Genomic DNA, 20,400 nt, shown 5'->3' with positions numbered 1-20,400 from the left:
TATTAATTGTTGAGATTCCTGTCATTACTTATCTACAACCAAAGGAGTGGTAAAAGGAGATCATCCCTACTTATATTCGTCTATACACGTATGGATCATTGGAGCTTCCAGGGAATCACCATGCATGCCGCCAACCCATATCTAGTCATTGATGTGACATTGAAGGCCGTAACCATCTCTGAAAATGCCAAAATTGATGCAGTCTCTTCCTCCCCAACTCGAGCAATAAGACCTAGTCTTGTTGATACCAAAATATCATTCTCCAATGAAATGTTGACACATGTCATCATATAATATGAAGGATATAAATCAAGTTGGGGAGAGCATCTCGACAGACTCAAATGTCACCTCGACCGATATTGCTTGAAAAGTATGACCTTGAGAACCCCAAGTGACCAAAACACCTCATACTATCGAGAAGCATCCATCATCGATTGGGAAGAAGATTTGTAGAAATCTCAAGAAGATCCATAGATCATTAGAGGATTTACCTCCAGAAATCTCGTCCACAATCAGGAGAGATTCATATTTCAAAATTTATATAAAAGATGATCTTCACTCACATAAATCTCTCTTTTTGCTTTTGACTTTTTGATTATTAGCTAGAGAGAGCTTCAAGTATCGATCTGTCTCACTGGTCCAATTATCTACCAATATAACTTGAGCATTTGGAAACCCCATAACTCACGTTTTCTACATGTGTAGAAAGTCATAAATAGAACAACAACTTTCTTATCTCTATTCTAATCAACTGAGACACTTTCTGATCCCTATTCTAATCAATTGAGACGCCTACGGAATCAAACAGTTGATTGTCGAGCAGTCGATAGGTCGGTCCGATTTTGCACTTAAATCACTTCCAACCTTGGTTTTAATATAGAGAATTGAACTTGAATCTCTCAATTAAGAAAATTTATTTTCCAACTATCTTGATCACTCCTGAAATGGAAAACATTAGATCACAGCTTGGAATCATAATCCTGAATTTGTAACATGTTTTAATGAAGTAAGAATCTAGGGAGAAATGATTGCTCTTAAAAGTTCTTTAGATAAAGTCATAAAGAAAATAGAAAGTATGGACATCAATCTCACGTCATTTGATAGAAAGGTTGTGGACAGGTTTGTCTTGATCTTCACAAACTAAGACGGCCATCATTTTTTTAATCATGCATTATTAGGCAAAATTGTTTATTTAATGAAATGGTCGGAAGGAAGAAAATTGGGGCAATCAGACAAAACTTACCATGGTGCCGGCCGGAAATTGTTTATTTAAGTGTTCCTGAATTGCCGAATTTTACAGGAACGAGTCGTCTTCTTCAGTTTCTGGAGAAACAAACAGAAAACTGGTGTTCAAAATGGCATCCCCAGCCAAAGAAGTGGCCGAAGAACTACCCAATCTTGTTCGGGTCTACACTGACGGCTCTGTGGAACGTCTCTTTGGCTCGCCGTACGTGCCACCATCACCAAACCCAGATCCAGAAACTGGTGTGTCATCGAAAGACATAATCATCTCTGAAAACCCCAAAATCTCTGCTCGTCTATACCTCCCAAAACTGCAAAAACAGGACCAAAAACTCCCGATCTTGATCCACTTTCATGGAGGCGGATTTTGCATTGGATCTGCCTTTTCATCTGGTGAAGATCGTTTCATCAGTCTTCTAGTCTCTCAGGCCCCTGTTGTTGCAGTCTCTGTCGAGTACAGGCTAGCCCCGGAGGACCTTCTCCCTGCAGCATATGAAGACTGTTGGACTGCTCTCAATTGGGTTGCATCTCACTCCAAAGCCCAAAACGAACCCCACAGAGATGCATGGTTGTTGGATTATGTTGATTTTGACAGAATTTACATTGGAGGTGACAGTGCTGGTGGTAACATAGCTCATAACATGGCCATGAGAGCAGGATTTGAGAATCTGGAAGCGAACGCCAAAATCTTGGGCGCTTATCTTGGGCATGGTTACTTTTGGGGCTCAAAACCGATCGGCTCAGAATCTATCGTTGATCATGACAAGGCCCTGTCATCATTGGTATGGAACTTTGTATACCCATCGGCTCCTGGAGGTCTTGATAACCCGATGATCAATCCAGAGGGTCCTGGCGCTCCGAGCTTGGCAAAGCTCGGGTGTTCAAGGTTACTGGTTTGTCTCGCTGAGAAGGACTTTTTGAGAGACAGAGGTGCTCGGTACCATGATTTGGTGAAGGAGAGTGGTTGGAGTGGTGAATTGGAGTTGTATGAAGTGAAGGGAGAAGGTCATTGTTTTTACATGTTTGATACTGAGTCTACCAATGCCAAGAACATGATCAAACGCTTGACTTCATTCCTCAAGTAGTCTTCCCTTCCATTTTAGCTAATAAAAAAAAAATCAGACTCCTGACTGATAATAAATCCTTGATTTTCCCATTACGTCGTGTTCTTTTTTTTTTTTAACGACCCATACAAGCTTGTCTTTTGGGAATCCAAAGTAAGTTTCTCCTCTTGACAACATGATATGTCATGGGATGACGTGATAAATTAGGTCAAAACTCAATTATAAGGTATTATTCATAGTAGTGGGAATCAAACTTCAAACTTTCCGAGTCCATACGATTTGACCCGAACGATATTCTTCAACTAAGATATCACCCCAATATCTGTTTTAATCTAAACACCTTCCAATAATTCCATGATTTTCGCATTTATGTGCTGTTCTTCTAATTAGAAGGATTAAGTCATTAAGCCACAAAGTATTTAATGCCACAAGCCATTCTTCTGATATTTAAATAGCTACAAAAACCAAACCAGAGAATTAAAGATTTTTTAAATAAAGGGAGAAGTAATGATTTGACCCTGTACTTTTGAAAATGGGTCAACTTGAAAATGGGCCAACTAAGTCTTTGTACTTAGTTTCGTGTCAAAGAAACCTGATGAATACCCACACCGGCCCATAAGGCCCAAGGTAGAACTACAACCCAGAAAACCGGCTTACTAGGTGAGGGTGTCTTGGATCCTTATAAACTAGAGTTGGTAGCCCTATTTTTTCGATGTGGGATACTCATCAAACCACCCCCCTTGGACAGCCGACGTCCACAGCGGCTACGCTAGCCTGGCGGCTCCGCTCGCCCTTCAGACGGCAGTCCTTTCCCGGACGGCAGCCCTCTCCGCAAACGCGACTCTCTCAATGAAAGCACCAATGATGAATACCCACATCGGCCCATAAGGCCCAAAGTAGAACTACAATCCAGAAAACCGGCTTACTAGGTGAGGGTGCCTTGGATCCTTATAAACTAGAGTTGGTAGCTCTATTTTTTCGATGTGGGATACTCATCAAAACCCTCCTACTTTGGACGGTGGACCACGTTAGCCCTTCTGTCCCATTTTCCGTTAAAACGTGCTGACATGGCATAAAACGTGCTGACATGGATATAATTAGCTGACATGGCTTTAGGTTAAGTAAAAATAAAAAATAGCTGTAAAATTAAACCTTTTTTACAAAATTAGAAACAAACAAAGACATGTGCACGTACAAGAACCCTAGAAACACAGACTGCGCCATTCCTCTTCTTCGTTCTTCTTCGTTATTCTTCGTTCTTCTTCGGTCAACCAGTTGCAAAGGTCTCAACTCTCACTATTCCAGGTACGATTCTTCTCTCATCTCTCACTTTTGTGTTTCGAATTTCGATCTTGCTTTGAAATACGATGATGGGTTTGAATGATATCTTCCATTAAGCTATCTTTTCATGCTTCTTCTTGCTTAGATTTCACTTAATGAGTTTCGATTTTGGAGACCCATTCAAAATCGAGAAATATGAACCCTAATTTTAGGGATTTCGGGGATTTCATTTTTTGTTGATTTTGGGTTTTGATTTTCAAAGATTGATCTTTTTTTTTTGCCTTTATTTTTCAATGAAAATTATTTTGGTGGTGCTCTTGGCTAGATTTGAACTTGCCCCTTTGTGAACGAGGACCTCCTCTCTGCCACTCGAACTGCATATTTGTTAATTTTTTTGAACTGATATTCGTGCACAATAAACAGAATTTTGAGTTGAATTATGGGTGGGCTTGTTATCATTTGTCCTAAAAATTATCCTCTATTGGTCGTATTGAATTTAATTTCCACTAAAAAATTGAATCATATATCTGTTGAAAAGCATCCACCTCTGATTTTACCATTTTGTAAGAGTGGGAGAGGCAAATGGATATGAGCATAAAGAGTCCCCTGATGAGAATCCCACATCGGAAGATGGTGGATTTGGAGTCTAGCTTATAAGGGAGGACAAACCTCTTATTGTCAACCTGGGTTTTCAATAGAGAGTTAGGCCCAAACTTGTGATGCTAGACTTGGGCCCCCATCCCTTGTGGCGGGTATTTATCATTGGTGCTTTCATTGAGAGCGCACGCGCCTACGTGTAGGCTATGTGTGGGCTGGCACTATCGTAGGCGGGCCTATCCCAGAGCCCATTCCTTTGTGGAATTGGGTTAGCAGACAGTGGGTCGTGTCCATTGTGGGCGGGTTGGAAAAGAGAAAAAGACCGTTAAAAAAAAGAGAAAGAAGAGAGAAAGAAAAAGGCCGTTAAAAGTAACTGTGAAAACCTTAAATCCACTGGACTTGGCAAGGCTATGTGACCCTAGCTCGCAAGGCTTGGGGCGGTAAGTGAGCCGTAGGCTTGGGGCGGTAAGTGAGCCGTATGCCGAAATGGTACAGTCAGGGCCATGCATGAGGACGTGCATACTCCTAAGGGGGGAGGATTGATGAGAATCTCACATTGGAAGATGGTGGGTTTGGAGTCTAGCTTATAAGGGAGGACAAACCTCTTATTGTCAACCTGAGTTTTCAATAGAGAGTTAGACCCAAACTTGTGATGCTAGACTTGGGCCCCCATCCCGTGTGGCGGGTATTTATCATCCCCCTACAACACTCTTGACTTAGGCAAAACATAGAGCTGGCACGTCAAGGGAGTTTTCAGGCACTAATTACAGATTTACGGCTAAGCTGTGCTTGTTGATACCTTTGCATTTGCTTCTTATTTTTGGTAGTTTTCTCAAGTTATTTTATTTGAGTGGAGATTTTGATTTTTTGTTGTGTAGGGATTGAAATGGTGAAAAAAGCCAGAGCTATTAGAAGGGCAACGAAAATTTCAACGCATGAAGTCTTTTTCCCCAATGCTAGTAGTGATGGTAGCATGAAGAATTTGTCATGTGTGTGGTGGTAAGGGCCATAATGCAAGAAGCAAGACATGTCCAGGTAGGAGTACTTCAAGTAGCCAAGTCAGTGACCTAACTGCGGCACATACACCAAGTCAGGCTGCATTTGGCTCAAATGCAGCTCTTACAAGGGCTACTGCCAGCAAGATTGTGCATCAAGGAAGTGCCAGTAATTTTGTGCCAGCAAGTGCAGTTGCAAATTTTGTTGCAGGTCAAATAATCGATGGGCAATCCATCAGCTCAATGACAACCACAAAAGACAGGTACATTAGCCCTTTTAACAAAGAGTGCAGGCCTAAGACAAAACCAAAGAAAAGAACATTGCTAATTGGACTTGGACTCTATATCAATCCTGAAACCGGTCGATCAATTTTAAATGTAAGTGTTCAACCATCAATTCACGTATAAAGTATGCATCTGTAACTTTAATAATGAAATAACATAAATTTCTTTGTTTATTTTGCAGCCTGGAACATCTATGTCAAGGGTCATTGACTGTGGAAGTCAAAATACAAAATTGAAGGGCTTCTTTGATACGAAAATAAGTACAGGGGCTTAGTTGGCCCATTTTTGAAAGTACATGGCCAAATCGTTACTTCTACCTTAAATAAACAACATTTATTATTGGAAAAAAAAAAAACGTTAGTTTTGCTGTAACATGTTCCATGAAGTGCCGTTCTCATACCGTCCCTTAACACTGATCACTCGAGAAAAGAAGACCAGCGTTTGAACATGTTCTTGGCATTCACAGACTCAAGATTTATAGCATAAAATCCATGACCCTCGCCCTCATCTTCATGGAGCTCCAATTCACCTTTCCAACCGCTCTCTTTCACCGATTCATAGTACCGAACACCTCTGTCTCTCAGTTCATCTTCCCCAGCAACACAAATCAGCAACCTCGAACACCCAAGCCTCGCCAGGCTCGGTGCCCCGGGACCCTCGGGATTGAGCATCGGATTGTCAAGACCTCCGGGTGCTGATGGGTACACAAAGTCCCAAACCAATGCTGGGAAGGTCTTATCATGATCAACACCAGGTTCGGTCCCAATTGTTTTGGAGTCCAAAGTCAAATACAATTTGGGGTTATCGCGGCGATCATTTTCTGACCCAATTGGTTTTGAGCCCCAGAAATATGAATGAGAAATAAAAGCACCCAGGATCTTCACATTTCCTTCCAAATTCTCAGATCCCGCTCTCATAGCGATATTATGAACTATATTACCACCAGAACTCTCACCTGAAATGTAAAGCCTGTCAAAATCACCATAATTCAAAAGCCATGGATCCCTATTGGGTTCATTCTGGGCTTTGAAGTGAGCCGCAACCCAATTGAGAGTGGCCCAACCATCCTCATATGCTGCAGGGAGAGGGTCCTCTGGGGCTAGCCTGTACTCAACGGAGACCGCAACTACTTTGGCTTGAGAGACTAAAAGACTGGTCTTACGATCTTCAAAATACGAGAAGGCGGATCCAAGGCAAAATGCACCGCCATGGAAGTGGACCAAGATTGGGAGTTTTTGGTGGTGGTGTTGGATTTTTGGGAGGTAGAGACGAGCAGAGAGTTTGGGGTTTTCAGAGATGATTATGTCCTTTGACGAGACACCAGTTGCTGGATCTGGGTTTGGTGATGGTGGCAAGTAGGGCGAGTCTACAATGCGTTCCACGGAACCATCGGTGTAGACTCGAATCAAATGACGTAGCTCTCTGGCTACTACTTTGGCTGGGGACGCCATCGGAACTGGGGAAGAAGAGAGAAATATCTCAGAACAAGTAAAATGCCTGTAATGCAATTGAGTGGTCTTGAATGCCTTCAAAGAGATATTTTGTACACCATCTAAACTAAGCCAGGTGTACACCATAAAAACCAAGCTTGGATTTTTCATCAAGTAGTTTCTGATGATGTGAAATTGTGAATCCAGTCCCTCTTTTATGACTAGGGGTGATAAAACTCTCCCTCGTCCGCGTCTGAATGATCGAATTTATCATATTCAGATTAAATCAAGTTTAAACATAAGTTAAATGTCTGAAATTCAAGTTCAAACACAAATTTTTTATTGAGTTAAAAATTGGATCCGGGTTCAAACACATAAATCTTATCTAAACTTTAACCCGAATTAAGTTATTGTCTCACCTGTTTGTTCGGATTTAAACTAATCTGGGTTTGATCAATTAAATACCTCTAAAATTCAGATTAAGATCCGGTCATATAAATGTTTCATAAATACATGTTATTTCACCTGAAATCGATTTTTTACCACCCTTAAATATGGCAGTCAATTTGTAACATTCTAAAGAAAAAAAATGACCGAGTAAATTACCTACACGTTAGACATGTGTAAGGATAAACGATTAATTGTTTTAGCATGTTAAATAAATAAAAAGAAATGATAAATTAAAAATGGATAAATTCTCTTATGTGCATTTATGTTTTAATCATTGATTTGAAATATGTAAGACTCAAAGCAATTAATCTCACTTGTTTTTTCAATCATCCACACCCTTAAAAAGTGATACGTATTTAAAATACGTAAATTAAATGCGTATAAGAGAATTCCCCATTAGAAGTATTCATTTACATCTATATGGCGAGGGCTGCCTCCGCCTTGATTTGGTTCCACATGACAGCTTCATCCACGTCCACTGTTTTTAATTTCTTAAATAGCCTCCAGTGTCGATACCCAGCAGCCACCACGCGAGCCTTGCCGAGGCGGGCCGGCCCATATTATACAAAGGCTCAAACCACATAGTATTCAACGCCACAAGGCACAAGCCATTCTTCTGATATTTAAATAGACCAAACCAGAGAATTAAAGATTTTTTAAATGAAAAGGCATTTATTACTGGGGGGGGAAAAAAAGAGCTTATAATTTTGCTATAACATGTTTTTCATTGAAGTGCCGTTCTCATACCGTCCCTTAAACCAGTCCACCAGTATATATGGGGACTTAACACTGATTGCTTAGCACTGATCACTTGAGAAACGAACCGAAGCGTTTGATCAGGTTCTTAGCCTTCACAGTCTCAGGATTCATACAGTGAAAACCATGAATCTCTCCCTCGTCTTCATGGAACTCCAATTCACCTTTCCAACCACTCTCTTTCACCAATTCATGGTATCGGACACCTCTGTCTCTCAGTTCATCATCCCCAGCCACAACAATCAGCAGCCTTGAACACCCAAGCCCTGCCAAGCTTGGTGCCCCGGGACCCTCTGGATTGAGCATCGGATTATCAAGACCTCCAGGAGCAGATGGGTACACAAAGTTCCAAACCAAAGATGGGAAGGTTTTATCATGACTCGAACCAGGATCTGAGGAAAATGTTTCTGACTGCGAAAGCACATACGCCTTGCGCTTATTCGGATCATTTTCTGACCCAATTGGTTTTGAGCCCCAAAAATATGAATGAGAAACATAAGCACCCAAGATTTTTACATTGCCTTCCAAATTCTCAGATCCTGCTCTCATGGCTATGTTATGAACTATATTACCACCAGCACTCTCACCTCCTATGTAAAGCCTGTCAAAGTCACCGTACTTCAACAACCATGGATCCTTGTTGGGTTCATTTTGGGCTGCGTGTGCATGAGACGCTACCCAATTGAGAGCAGCCCAACCATCCTCATAAGCTGCAGGCAGAGGATGCTCTGGAGCCAGCCTGTAGTCTACAGATACCGCAACTACTTTGGCTTCGGAGATCAGGGGATTGAAGTAACGATGGTGAAGGAATGAAAAGGCAGATTCAACGCAAAATGCACTGCCATGGAAATAGATAAGGATTGGGAGTTTCTGGTCAAGTTGTTCTAGTTTTGGGAGGTAGAGACGAGCAGAGACTTTGGGGTTTTCAGAGATGATTACGTCCTTCGATGGCACACCAGTTTGTGGATCCGGGTCTGTTGGTGGCACGTACAGCGAGCCATCCAGGCGTTCGACTGAGCCATCCGTGTAGACCCGGACTAAAGGAGGGAGCTCCCTGGCTATTTCTTTGGCTGGCGATGCCATTGGAATTTTGAAACTAAATGAACAAGAAAGAAACAGTTGACGATGAATGAAAATTCCAATTCAAGAGCTCCTACATAAACTATTAGTCAGGTGACTTTATTTGACCGGCATTACCTTTCCCAGTTGTCGTTTTGCCTCAAAGAAACTACTGTGTCGGCACTCCGCACTCCGTTTAATAACTCTGAAGGAAAACGTGAGTCCAAATTGTCGTTGCCTATATGTGATTGACTGATTGATCATCCACATTCCACGGTGTGCTTGCTCTAAGCAATCACAATCGTAACGCACTCATCAAATTTTATTATTTTTTTTTTGATAATTGTGATTTGTGCGGTTTAATGTAGAATGGATGTGAGTCTCTTGATGTAAATTTATTGTCTTTGTTTTTTGCCTAAATATTGTATTGGACCCAAGGAACATAAAGCAAATCATTTTTTTTTCATTTTTTACTGTTGTGGTGGGACTCATTTGAAGCCAATGTGAAAGCAATTCAAATATCAAACCCCATATTTGACCTAATAAAATAAGACCAATAAAATGATATTGTTGTGGTTGTTCTTATATGCCTGTAAGTTTTTTTTTTTTTTTAAATAAATAATTGGATTTTGTTTTCCAGTCATTTGATTATCAAAGTCGCATTTCAGTGAAAATTTTCAATTTTCAGGCTTCTAGAAGTGATTATGGTTCGTTTGCACTTGACTTGGCATGTTGTTATCATTTGTTTGAATTTCGGCTATCAAGAATGACTGCTCTAATATATTTATTTCCAAACCACCTTATCTTTCATTGTATGTAAATCTAGCTGGGCGTAATCATCCCTGCTTGGTTATGTCTATGATAGTTATTTGACTGTCTTATAGTGGATATACCAAGTTATTGCTGTAAACCGCGTGATATTATTCCATATTATAAATAGCGGATGAAACTTTTACTGTGGATTTTATTACAGCTGTGGTCATAATATTGTACTAGCAGTCAGGTCATATAAACTGTGGGTAAAAAATTTGCTACGTCCTCATACGGTGCTGCCAGATGCTGCTCTGGTGCCAGTCTACACTCAACAGAGACGGGAACCAATGTGCACTGAGTACATGCATAATAACCCGTAAACTATGCATGATATGGCAAACACGTAGTAATACCATGTACGCTTTAAGTAGAAATCGAACCTACGACTTCTAAATTAAGAACGAAGATCCTCTCTTAAGTCTTAACCAACCAAACATACCCGTTGGTGAAAGGAGATTATTGTTAATTGTAAACCATTAAATGTTGATTTGGCAAGTGAACTACAGTATTTTGAAAGGTGTTTGCTTATCAACCTAAAAACTGTTTCTTTTCTTTTTTTTGTAAAATTTATGTGCCATTGATTAATTATTGCAACTTCGGCCAACGATCAAAGCAGAGAATTTTATTTATTATTGAGAATCGCATAGATTTCTCGACACTGATTACTTGAGAAACGAAGCCAAGCGTTCGAACATGTTGTTAGCACATTCGATATCTTGAAAGTGAAAACCATGGATTTGCCCTTCATCTTCATAGAACTGCAGTTCGCCACTCCAACCACTCTCCTTCACCAATTCAAAGTACCGAACACCTCTGTCTCTCAGTTCATCTTTCCCAGCAACACAAATCATCAACCTCGAACACCCAAGCTTCTCCAGGCTCCGCGCCCCGGGACCCTCTGGATTGAGCATCGGATTATCAAGACCTCCAGGCGCCGACGGGTAAACAAACTTCCATACCAAAGCTGGAAAGCTGTTTTCATGATCAACACCAGGTTCTGTCCCATACGTTTTTAAGCCCAAAATCTCATATGGCCGGGGATTATCACTATCATTCTCAGATCCAATTGGTTTTGAGCCCCAAAAATAAGCATGATTAATGAAAGCACCCAATACTTTCACATCATTTTGTAATTTCTCCGATCCTGCTCTCATGGCTATGTTATGAGCTATATTACCTCCAGAGCTGTCGCCTCCTATGTAAAGCCTGTCAAAGTCGCCGTACTTCAACAGCCATGGATCTTTATTGGGCTCGTCGATTTGGGCTGCAGTTGAATGAGATGCGGCCCAGTCGAGAGCTGCCCAACAGTCCTCGTATGATGCAGGGAGAGGAATCTCTGTAGCCAGTCTGTAATCTACAGAGACGGCAACTACTTTGGCTTGAGAGACTAGACGGTTAAGGTAAATATGTTCCATTAACGAAAAGGCGGATTCGACGCAAAAGGCGCCGCCATGGAAATAGACCAAGATCGGGAGTTTTTGGTCTGGTGGTTGTATTTTTGGGAGGTAGAGACGAGCAGAGATTTTTGGGTTTTCAGAGATGGTTATGTCCTTCGATGAGACACCAGTATCTGGATCTGGGTTGAGTGATGGTGGCACGTAGGGCGAGCCGCCCAGGCGTTCGACTGAGCCATCCTTGTAGACACGAACCACATGAGGGATCTCTCTGGCTACTTCTTTGGCTGGGTATTCCATTGAAACTGTAAGAAGAGGAGGAGAAGAGTTGTGAAAATATAAAGGAGCAGTATGGGACATTTGAAATGTAAAGTACGTGAGGACAAAATAGTCATATCATGTACAAGCATAATGCATGCACCATGCAGTCTCCACCTGGTAGTGGGCGGCAAACCTCGTGTGTATCAGCAATTAATTAATCATTTTACGTGGGCCAAATTATATTGAGTTGTCTTGATTGATTATGATGCCTAATGACAAATCCAATATCAAGGACTCAAAAACCATTCTCCCTCTTCTCCTCTCTTGTACGTGGCATAATTTAATTGGATGAGTGGATCCCATAATATACACTATTCATCAACACTTCATACTTTTCAACACTTCATACTTATTTTCTCTATTTTCTCTCTCTTACTTTTTTATCATCTCTTTATTACTTTTCATCACCTCTTTATTCCTTTTCATCACTTCTCTCTTATTTTTTATCACCTCTCACTTCTTTTTCATCTCTGTTCACTATTCATCAACTATATATACTTCATATTTCAAATGTCATTTTCCACAACAACCTATAAAACAAGTGTCATTATTAAGAAAGTGTGTTTTTCAAGTGTTCGTTTTCATCCATTGTAGAACTCTAGCACTCTAAATTTTCTATAAAATTCACTTTTGAACACTTGAAAAATATGTTTCAAGTGTCCATTAGACATGCTCTAATCTATCTTTGACTTTTAAATTTTCGGGAAACCTCACTTATTGAAAGATAACGGCGAATTCAATTTAGTCACTCATTTCAAAACTTTTTAGCGAAATCTCAGTTGTACCCTATTAGTGTTGGATTTAGGGTTCCGGAAATCATTTAAAATTGTCAAATATACAATTGAAATCTAATGATTTTGAAGATGTGTCACATCACATTACATCATATTTTTGTTTTTCAATTTTTAAAATTTATTTGAATTTTTCTCCATTATTAGATATGAATTATAAATTATAAATAATTATGGAATCTTCAAATTTTCTAGTGCTAGGGCTTGCAGCTTCGTGGAGTGTGAATAGAGGACGAAGCAAACGATTTGTGGGTTGAAATCTAGCTAGCCAGTGCATTGTGGCTGGCTGCACCCTTCAGTGCTAGGACTAGCAGCTTCGCTAACCCATTTAATTAACCTTTATTAGTTTTTAGTTAAGAGTTCTTAGACTATTTTTTTTTTGGGTTGGTGGAATCTAGCAAGCCACTATAATGTGGCTGGAGTTCTCGATGACAACTATTTTTTGGTGTTGCTAGCTCAATGGCTTACCTGAATCTTCAGGAGCCTTGGATCAACTCTAAAAAAAGCTCCTTTTTAAAAAAAATTAAATGTCTCATTTTACTTAAAGTCATGATAAATATGGTTCTTTTAGCATTTTAAGATACAAAATCACTAATTATGTTTTATGTAATTAAATTTTTCCGTCAAATCACTTTCAATAGATAATATAATTAACCCATTTAACCTTTATTAGTTTTTAAGTTGAAATGGGTTAAGAGTTTTTTTTTTTACTATTATTTTTTTTCAAATGATGCTTAAATTTGGAGTGCTATAATACTAGTATTTTTTTATTTTTTTTTATAAAATGGAGCCCCATGGATAATGGATTGGAAGTCTTAGACGGTGGCCCATGTCACCCCACCCAATCACTTGCTGAATTTTGTAGAACAACCATGGTGTCAAAGGGGTCACATTATTGTAAATGGAAAGGGAGGAAGCATCTGGGGATCAAAATATCCTTATTTTGGAATTTTTGTTGTTCCTGGGTCATCTGAATTGTGGAACTTTGAAAGATGGTATACAGGGATATAGACCATCAACTTTACCTAGATGAGGACTATTTACACACCCAAATTAACTAAATTCACCCCAAAAACCCAAAAAAATCTCAATCTAACCACACCCCAATTGACCCTACCTCTTTCAATCCAAAAATCATACTTCTTCTTCCGCTAGCTTCAACAAAGACCCACAACAGCTTTGACGGACACTGTCCACGGTAGTTTCGACGGAGATGGTTCACTGTTGATCGTAGCTTTCCGATGTGGATCTCAAGCAACGACGACTTCTGTACTGTGCCATGAGATGTTTTTGTTCATTATGGGGGTGAGTATGGCCAATTACATTATTGGCACTATGAATGGGTCGGCAGAGGAAAGCAGGGAAGTTGCTTCTTGTGTTTACAACATATCCTCTATTATTCAGGTGAGGTCTTGGAAGCCTGAACCTCAACCATGTATTTACTAGAAGGAGGCCGGAGTCCGATATAGTTTGTGTACTCATTCACTCTTCTTCACCTACTAAGTAGCACTTGCATTGTTTGAATGATGCATCATAGGAACTGAATTTTAGTTAACGTTCATGCTCTTGCTGCAAGTATACCAGTGAATTGCCAATCCAACAACTCGATCACGCCAGCAGAGGAAAGTAGAGAAAGTAGGAAACAGGCGGGGGTGCAGATGGTGATTTTTCAGAAAACCTTAACAAGGGGTGTACTTATAATTGTTATGTTTTAGATTGGGGTTTACTTAGATTGAGGGGTAGTTAGTTAAGTGAGGAGTGCAAATAGTCATCATCCTGAGATTATTTTGTTGCCATGTCAGTTTGAACTGGTCTCAAATGCCACCTGTATATATGATAGGAATCCTAAGTTTGGAGTCGTACGTCCATGATTTCATATGCATAACGTGTAATATGTAAAGTTGACGAATTCACTTAAATTATGTATATTCAACTGAGCAGTTGAAATAATTGTGATAGCAACGGCTGAAAATGAAGGACTAAATTGATTTCATTGTCATTTTTTAAAACCTCCTTTATTTCATAACATTAAGAACAACAAGAAAAATTAAAGTACAAGGAAAATAAAAGAAGGTTAAAACAATCTGGTTTTCTGATGCTACTTGATAAAAGCAGCCAAGTGCTTGATCATGTTCTTGGCTTTGGTGGTCTCAGTATCAAATATTTGAAAGCAATGACCTTCTCCTTCCACTTCATACAACTCCAATTCACCATCCCAGCCACTCTCCTTCACTAAATCATAGTACCGAACACCTCTATCTCTCAATTCATCATGCTCAGCTACGCAAACCAGCAACTTCGAACACCCGAGTTTGGCCAAGCTCGGAGCTCCTGGACCCTCTGGATTGATCATAGGATTATCAATACCTCCTGGTGCAGATGGGTACACAAAGCTCCAAACCAAAGCTGGGAGTGTCTTATCTGTATCAACACCAGATTCTGACTCGATTGATTTTGAGTCAAATACCAAGTATGGCTTGATCTTATCAGGATCAGTTTTGGACCCAATTGGATTTGACCCCCAAAAATAAGAATGCAAAATCAAAGCACCCAAGATTTTCACATTACATTCCAAATTCTCAGATCCAGCTCTGATTGCTATGTTATGAGCTATATTACTACCAGCACTGTCACCGCCAATGTAAACCCTCTCAAAATCACCATAGCTCAACAACCAGGGATCTTTATTGGGTTCGTTTTGGGATTCAGAGTGAGATGCCACCCAATTGAGAGCAGCCCAACAGTCCTCATATGCTGCCGGGAGAGGGTGCTCCGGGGCCATCCTGTACTCAATAGAGACGGCAATAGCTCGGGCTTCAGAGACCAATCCACTCATGTAACGATTGTCAACAGATGAAAAGGCAGATCCAATGCAAAACGCACCACCATGAAAGTAAACCAATATTGGGAGTTTTTGGTCATCTGGTTCGATTTTTGGGAGGTAGAGGCGAGCAGAGATTTTCGGGTTTTCAGAGATGGTTATATCCTTTGATGAGACACCGGTTTGAGGATCTGGGTTTGGTGATGGTGGCACAGATGGCCAGCTTAGTAGACGTTCTACTGAGCCATCCTTGTAGACACGAATAACATGAGGGACCTCTCCGGCTACTTCCTTGTCTGGGGATGCCATTTTCAGGAAAACTGAAATGTTTGGCTCTCTTGAAACTGAAGAAGAAGAGGATTAATAAACAAGACAGTAATGGTAGTGCGTTACGATTCGAATTGCATATCAAAGAGTGCCATAGATTAAATAAGCCTGGTATGTTTATTATTTTATTTCACTGGGTTTGTCGATCTCCGATTTGCGTTAAATGAACGGTATGGTGGTGTCATAGTTCATGAATGAATAGTATGGTTACAAAATTTCTCGTGGTTCGAGGCAGATTGGGGAGTGGGACGGAGCCTCTGACATGGTAATGGGCTTCTGCTCCTCTACGGCAAATGGAACGGTAAAGTGTTAGAGCATTCATAATGGGATGATTTTAAGGTGTTTGAGATGATACTTTTTTGATAAATTAAGTGGTAGATGTTCATAATGAGTACTTGAGATGATACTTTCTTGATAAGTTAAGCACTACATGCACACTTGTGATAAAAAATGATACTTGAAAAATTAGTTCATACTTGATATTTGAAGTGTATGATAATTGATGAATAGTGAAGAGAGATGATGAAAAATGAAGATATATATGATGAAAAGTAAGAGAGAGATTATAGAAAGAAATAGAGAAGATGAAAAGGAAGAGAGAAGTGATGGAAAATAAGAGAGAGAAAATAAAGAAAATGAGTATAGAGTGTGGAAATGTATGGAGTGTTGATGAATAGTGTAGGTTGTGGGACCAAATCACCCAATTAAATTATACCACATAGGAGAAGAGAGAGAATATAATTTAGTGAAATTTGAAGTGTGTGCATAAGTTGCACCATTGTGGATGCTCTTATTGGGTCAATAAAGATGTTGTCTTTTGCTGATATGACTGTATTGTAAAATGTGTTTTGCTTATGTGGTTGTATTGGGATAAGTGTTTTGTTGATATGGATGTATTTGTACTTGATTTTTTGTGTAGTTTTGTTGTGGATAATATGGAGGAATGAAATGTTGTTGGCATCCATGTTGGGTGGGAAGAGAAATTGTATAGAAATTTGTGTTTTGCTCATGTGATTGTATTGGAATATGTGTTTTGCTGATTTGACTGTATTAGTTTTTGTTTCGAACAAAAAATATGTCATTAGAATCATTACTCCTCCGAGTACTACACATATATAATTTTTAGAAAATAAATAAATTTTTTTTTATCCCTCAAAAGGTCTACAGCGGGAACTACAGCTGCCCCTAGCACCCATACTAAGGGCAAATGCAATGGTGAAGTGGTATTGGGCCAACAAAGATGTTGTCTTTTGCTGATGTGGTTGTATTGTAAAATGTGTTTTGCTTATGTGGCTGTATTGGGATAAGTGTTTTGCTGATGTGGATGTATTGATATTTAATGTTTTGGTGTAGTTTTGTTGTGGATAATATGGAGGAATGGAATGTTGTTGGGTTGGGTGGAAAGAGAAAGTGTGTGGGAAGAAAAAGTGTATAGAAATTTGTGTTTTGCTGATGTGGCTGTATTAGAATACGTGTTTGACTTGACTTTTTGTGTAATAGAGGTGGAACCGGGCCAACAAAAATGTTGGCCCAGTAAATTGTTTCTTATTGCATTTGCCCTAATGGGCTTCTGCGACTCTGACATGGTGGTAACCGTCACTAATGGGCTTCCTTACCCTCTTCTTCTTTTTATTTATTTATTTTTTTTCTAATTGAGCCAGGAGGGCCAAGGCCCACAAAATTCAAATCTGCATCTTTTTTTTTTAAAAAAAAATCAGATTCAATCTTAACCGTCAATCCCGAAGCCTTTTCTCGAAACCCTAAATAGATACTATAGTACTACTGTAGTAATGTAGTATAGTTCCTCGCTTTCCCTAGGGTTTTAAATCACAGGTCACCAGCAAACTGAACCCAACCATGGCAGCCGCAGTAGAGTCCGTGCAGTGCTTTGGCAGGAAGAAGACAGCTGTCGCCGTAACCCACTGCAAGCGAGGCCGCGGCCTCATCAAGATCAATGGATCCCCTATCGAGCTGGTGGAGCCGGAGATCCTCCGCTTCAAGGCCTATGAGCCGATCCTTCTACTGGGACGGCACCGTTTTGCAGGAGTAGACATGAGGATCCGTGTCAACGGAGGTGGTCAAACCTCTCAGATCTACGCGATCCGGCAGAGCATCGCAAGGGCTTTGGTGGCCTTCTATCAGAAGTACGTGGACGAGCAGAGCAAGAAGGAAATCAAGGACATATTGGGCAGGTATGATAGGACTCTTCTGGCCTCTGACCCACGACGCTGCGAGCCCAAGAAGTTCGGAGGCCGTGGCGCCAGGGCCAGGTTCCAGAAGTCTTACCGTTAGAGAGGGACTTGATAGAGGTTATTTTACTTTCATCTGCGGCTTTGATTGGACAGAATGTTTAATGCGTTTGTTGGCTTCCATAATATTTTATGATCGAAGATTTTGTTTTCTTTATGGATCATATTGTGTTTCAAGTGAATTTTAATCAGGTTATTTATGTCTCCTGGTCGTTTGCTTCGTCTTATTTTGTAAGGAAATATTGTATAAGGTATGTCTCTGTGTGTGATGCTGCTTGATTTTCTTACCGTCACAGTCATAATGTTAAGTTTGTGTGTGTGTGTGTGAGTGAGGGATTCATTGCCCAGGTTTTGGATTGATTTTGTTTGCCGTTGTGAATGATCATTCTGTTATCTAGTTTTTGTAATGCTGGGACACTATTGTAGGCATGGATTCATATTCGTAGTTGTGGCAATAGATCAGATAATTTTGGAATTGATTTAGTATGCTCTGAGGTGCAGAACAATCTTTCTTGTAGCTTGTTTCATTAATGATCAGATAGTAGAGCTCGTGAAAGGCGGTTTGGGGTTCAATAAATGGTGTTGTGCGAGTATTACTATCACTTTATTCTGATTTTTTTTTTCTTTATGGAAGTAAACACGTTAGTAATATAACATTCTTCCTTGGTTATCGAAGACCAAAGATATCTATGGACGAGCTCATGTTTGACTAGCCGCTCGAGCAGAAGGGAAAGAGGGTATTTATGCTATTGCTCGTCGTGTCCTTTGCTTTTGAGAAGAGCTGCTCCTTGGAGAGCAAAGTACGGTAGACAGTCGCCTGGGATGGGTCACTGCGACTCCCTTTGTGAGGAGGCAGCCCTTCTCCCAAAGTTACGGGGCTATATCCATTTTTAGTAATTTGTGAACTGTTTCTTCTGTTTGGAAGGTCAGATTCTTTTTTGCTGGTTGCTTCATGTTAATTGCAGAAATGGTTTAATTTCCCATATTCTCAGTCTCAGATTGGGTTGACTTGTGCCCTTGACCATAATCTCATGCGTTCTTCATGATTTTGAGTGGCGAATCATGGGATCAGATTGCCTTCTTCATCTAGTTTTCTTCTGATTGTTACATAGATATTTATACTGTGTGATGCTTCAGTAGTTAGTCTGAGTGGATATGTAAGAAATTCTTTGCATATTTGTGTTTATTTTTGCACGCCTTCTTAGATTGGCGATGGTCCGACATTACTGTCCACACGCTATCAGGTGGTTTCTCCATGTTGATTGTTTCGTGTCCATTCGTTTGTATCTGGTTCCAACTTTTGGGAGTAGTAAAATTCTAGAATCAGATACTTTAGCTTCTAGTTTCTATGAATGTAATGAGGATGGTTGTAGACTGTTTGATATGTTTTGATAGTTTCCTTGTGACACGTTATTATACCTTGTTGACTTCCTTGGCTTCTCTGATATTGAATGTTTAAACTGGCATCCAATTCTGATGTGTTAGGTTTATGATCAGAAAGAAAATATTGATCAATGTAAGCAATTTGTTAGACCAATGCTCTTGTGTTTTTTGGACGTTGAACTTGAAATTAGTGAGTTGAGAGGATCCTATGGAGCTGTAGAGGTTATGTTCCACTCTTCCAACAAATTTTTATATGTTAAGACTCTGTTTTCTTAATTCAAATGTCAAGGAGATATGATAGCCGATATCTCCCCTGGGAGATATGTATACATTTGTCATTGTAACACAACACATTTACATTGCCTCCATCTCCGACGATTAAACAGGTCAAACCGCCCTTTTTTTGGATAAGCTTAAACAAAGTGAAGCCTTCATCTCCGACACGACAACACACTAGTTTCACTTTTGGTTAGAACCAGATAAATGGTGTAGGAGTGCCAATACTTTTGGTTAGAACCAGATAAATGGTGTAGGAGTGCCAATGGAGAACGAGAAGTCCTCTCCATAGTCACCGTCAGGGCAAATGCAATAAGAAACAATTTACTGGGCCAACATTTTTGTTGGTCCGGTCCCACATCTATTACACAAAAAGTCAAGTCAAACACGTATTTTAATACAGCCACATCAGCAAAACACAAATTTCTATACACTTTTTCTTCCCACACACTTTCTCTTTCCACCCAACCCAACAACATTCCATTCCTTCATATTATTCACAACAAAACTACACCAAAACATTAAATATCAATACATCCACATCAGCAAAACACTTATCCCAATACAGCCACATAAGCAAAACACATTTTACAATACAGCCACATCAGCAAAAGACAACATCTTTGTTGGTCCAATACCACTTCACCATTGCATTTGCCCTCAGTGCAGCCACCTCCAACCAAAAAACCCTAAATCACACATACACTCACAAGCATAATCTTCTTAAATCTTGGAAGATTAATTAATTAAATGTCAAGCTAATATTATTGTGAATTGAGAACCCACGCAATTTCAGCAAGCAAACAAGAAACTGGAATGAGATTTGGAGCTTGTGTTCAATCATGTCATGTAACCTTTGAGATTTG

General features: G+C 39.9%; 6 protein-coding genes across 6 annotated transcripts; 2 read left to right on the top strand and 4 right to left on the bottom strand.

Moving 5' to 3' along the window:
• The first annotated feature begins 1,197 nt into the window (after positions 1-1,197).
• Positions 1,198-2,392, top strand: LOC120014995 (2-hydroxyisoflavanone dehydratase-like). Its single transcript, XM_038867160.1, has one exon. The coding sequence runs from the start codon at positions 1,356-1,358 to the stop codon at positions 2,325-2,327; it is 972 nt and encodes a 323-aa protein (XP_038723088.1). The 5' UTR covers positions 1,198-1,355; the 3' UTR covers positions 2,328-2,392.
• A 3,378-nt stretch (positions 2,393-5,770) lies between these two features.
• LOC120015513 (2-hydroxyisoflavanone dehydratase-like) lies at positions 5,771-7,057 on the bottom strand. The gene has a single exon (XM_038867972.1). The coding sequence runs from the start codon at positions 7,039-7,041 to the stop codon at positions 5,881-5,883; it is 1,161 nt and encodes a 386-aa protein (XP_038723900.1). The 5' UTR covers positions 7,042-7,057; the 3' UTR covers positions 5,771-5,880.
• Positions 7,058-7,727: 670 nt separating this feature from the next.
• Positions 7,728-9,329, bottom strand: LOC120014593 (2-hydroxyisoflavanone dehydratase-like). The gene has a single exon (XM_038866584.1). It carries the CDS (start codon positions 9,181-9,183, stop codon positions 8,152-8,154), a length of 1,032 nt encoding a protein of 343 aa, XP_038722512.1. The 5' UTR covers positions 9,184-9,329; the 3' UTR covers positions 7,728-8,151.
• A 1,242-nt stretch (positions 9,330-10,571) lies between these two features.
• LOC120014775 (2-hydroxyisoflavanone dehydratase-like) lies at positions 10,572-11,702 on the bottom strand. The gene has a single exon (XM_038866834.1). It carries the CDS (start codon positions 11,664-11,666, stop codon positions 10,635-10,637), a length of 1,032 nt encoding a protein of 343 aa, XP_038722762.1. The 5' UTR covers positions 11,667-11,702; the 3' UTR covers positions 10,572-10,634.
• A 2,748-nt stretch (positions 11,703-14,450) lies between these two features.
• Positions 14,451-15,738, bottom strand: LOC120015667 (2-hydroxyisoflavanone dehydratase-like). Its single transcript, XM_038868192.1, has one exon. The coding sequence runs from the start codon at positions 15,606-15,608 to the stop codon at positions 14,577-14,579; it is 1,032 nt and encodes a 343-aa protein (XP_038724120.1). The 5' UTR covers positions 15,609-15,738; the 3' UTR covers positions 14,451-14,576.
• Positions 15,739-17,419: 1,681 nt separating this feature from the next.
• On the top strand, positions 17,420-18,168 carry LOC120014424 (40S ribosomal protein S16-like). Its single transcript, XM_038866371.1, has one exon. The coding sequence runs from the start codon at positions 17,484-17,486 to the stop codon at positions 17,916-17,918; it is 435 nt and encodes a 144-aa protein (XP_038722299.1). The 5' UTR covers positions 17,420-17,483; the 3' UTR covers positions 17,919-18,168.
• Positions 18,169-20,400: the final 2,232 nt, after the last annotated feature.

Source organism: Tripterygium wilfordii, chromosome 14 (genome assembly GCF_013401445.1).
Source record: "Tripterygium wilfordii isolate XIE 37 chromosome 14, ASM1340144v1, whole genome shotgun sequence".
Classification (NCBI taxonomy): Eukaryota; Viridiplantae; Streptophyta; class Magnoliopsida; order Celastrales; family Celastraceae; genus Tripterygium; species Tripterygium wilfordii.
Note: the sequence above shows the minus strand (reverse complement) of the source record. Positions and strands in the feature narration are given on the sequence as shown.

Excerpts from the sequence above, each read along its gene's own strand:
- LOC120014995 (XM_038867160.1), top strand. The coding sequence starts at position 1,356 with ATGGCATCCCCAGCCAAAGAAGTGGCCGAAGAACTACCCAATCTTGTT.
- LOC120015513 (XM_038867972.1), bottom strand. The coding sequence starts at position 7,041 with ATGGTGTACACCTGGCTTAGTTTAGATGGTGTACAAAATATCTCTTTG.
- LOC120014593 (XM_038866584.1), bottom strand. The coding sequence starts at position 9,183 with ATGGCATCGCCAGCCAAAGAAATAGCCAGGGAGCTCCCTCCTTTAGTC.
- LOC120014775 (XM_038866834.1), bottom strand. The coding sequence starts at position 11,666 with ATGGAATACCCAGCCAAAGAAGTAGCCAGAGAGATCCCTCATGTGGTT.
- LOC120015667 (XM_038868192.1), bottom strand. The coding sequence starts at position 15,608 with ATGGCATCCCCAGACAAGGAAGTAGCCGGAGAGGTCCCTCATGTTATT.
- LOC120014424 (XM_038866371.1), top strand. The coding sequence starts at position 17,484 with ATGGCAGCCGCAGTAGAGTCCGTGCAGTGCTTTGGCAGGAAGAAGACA.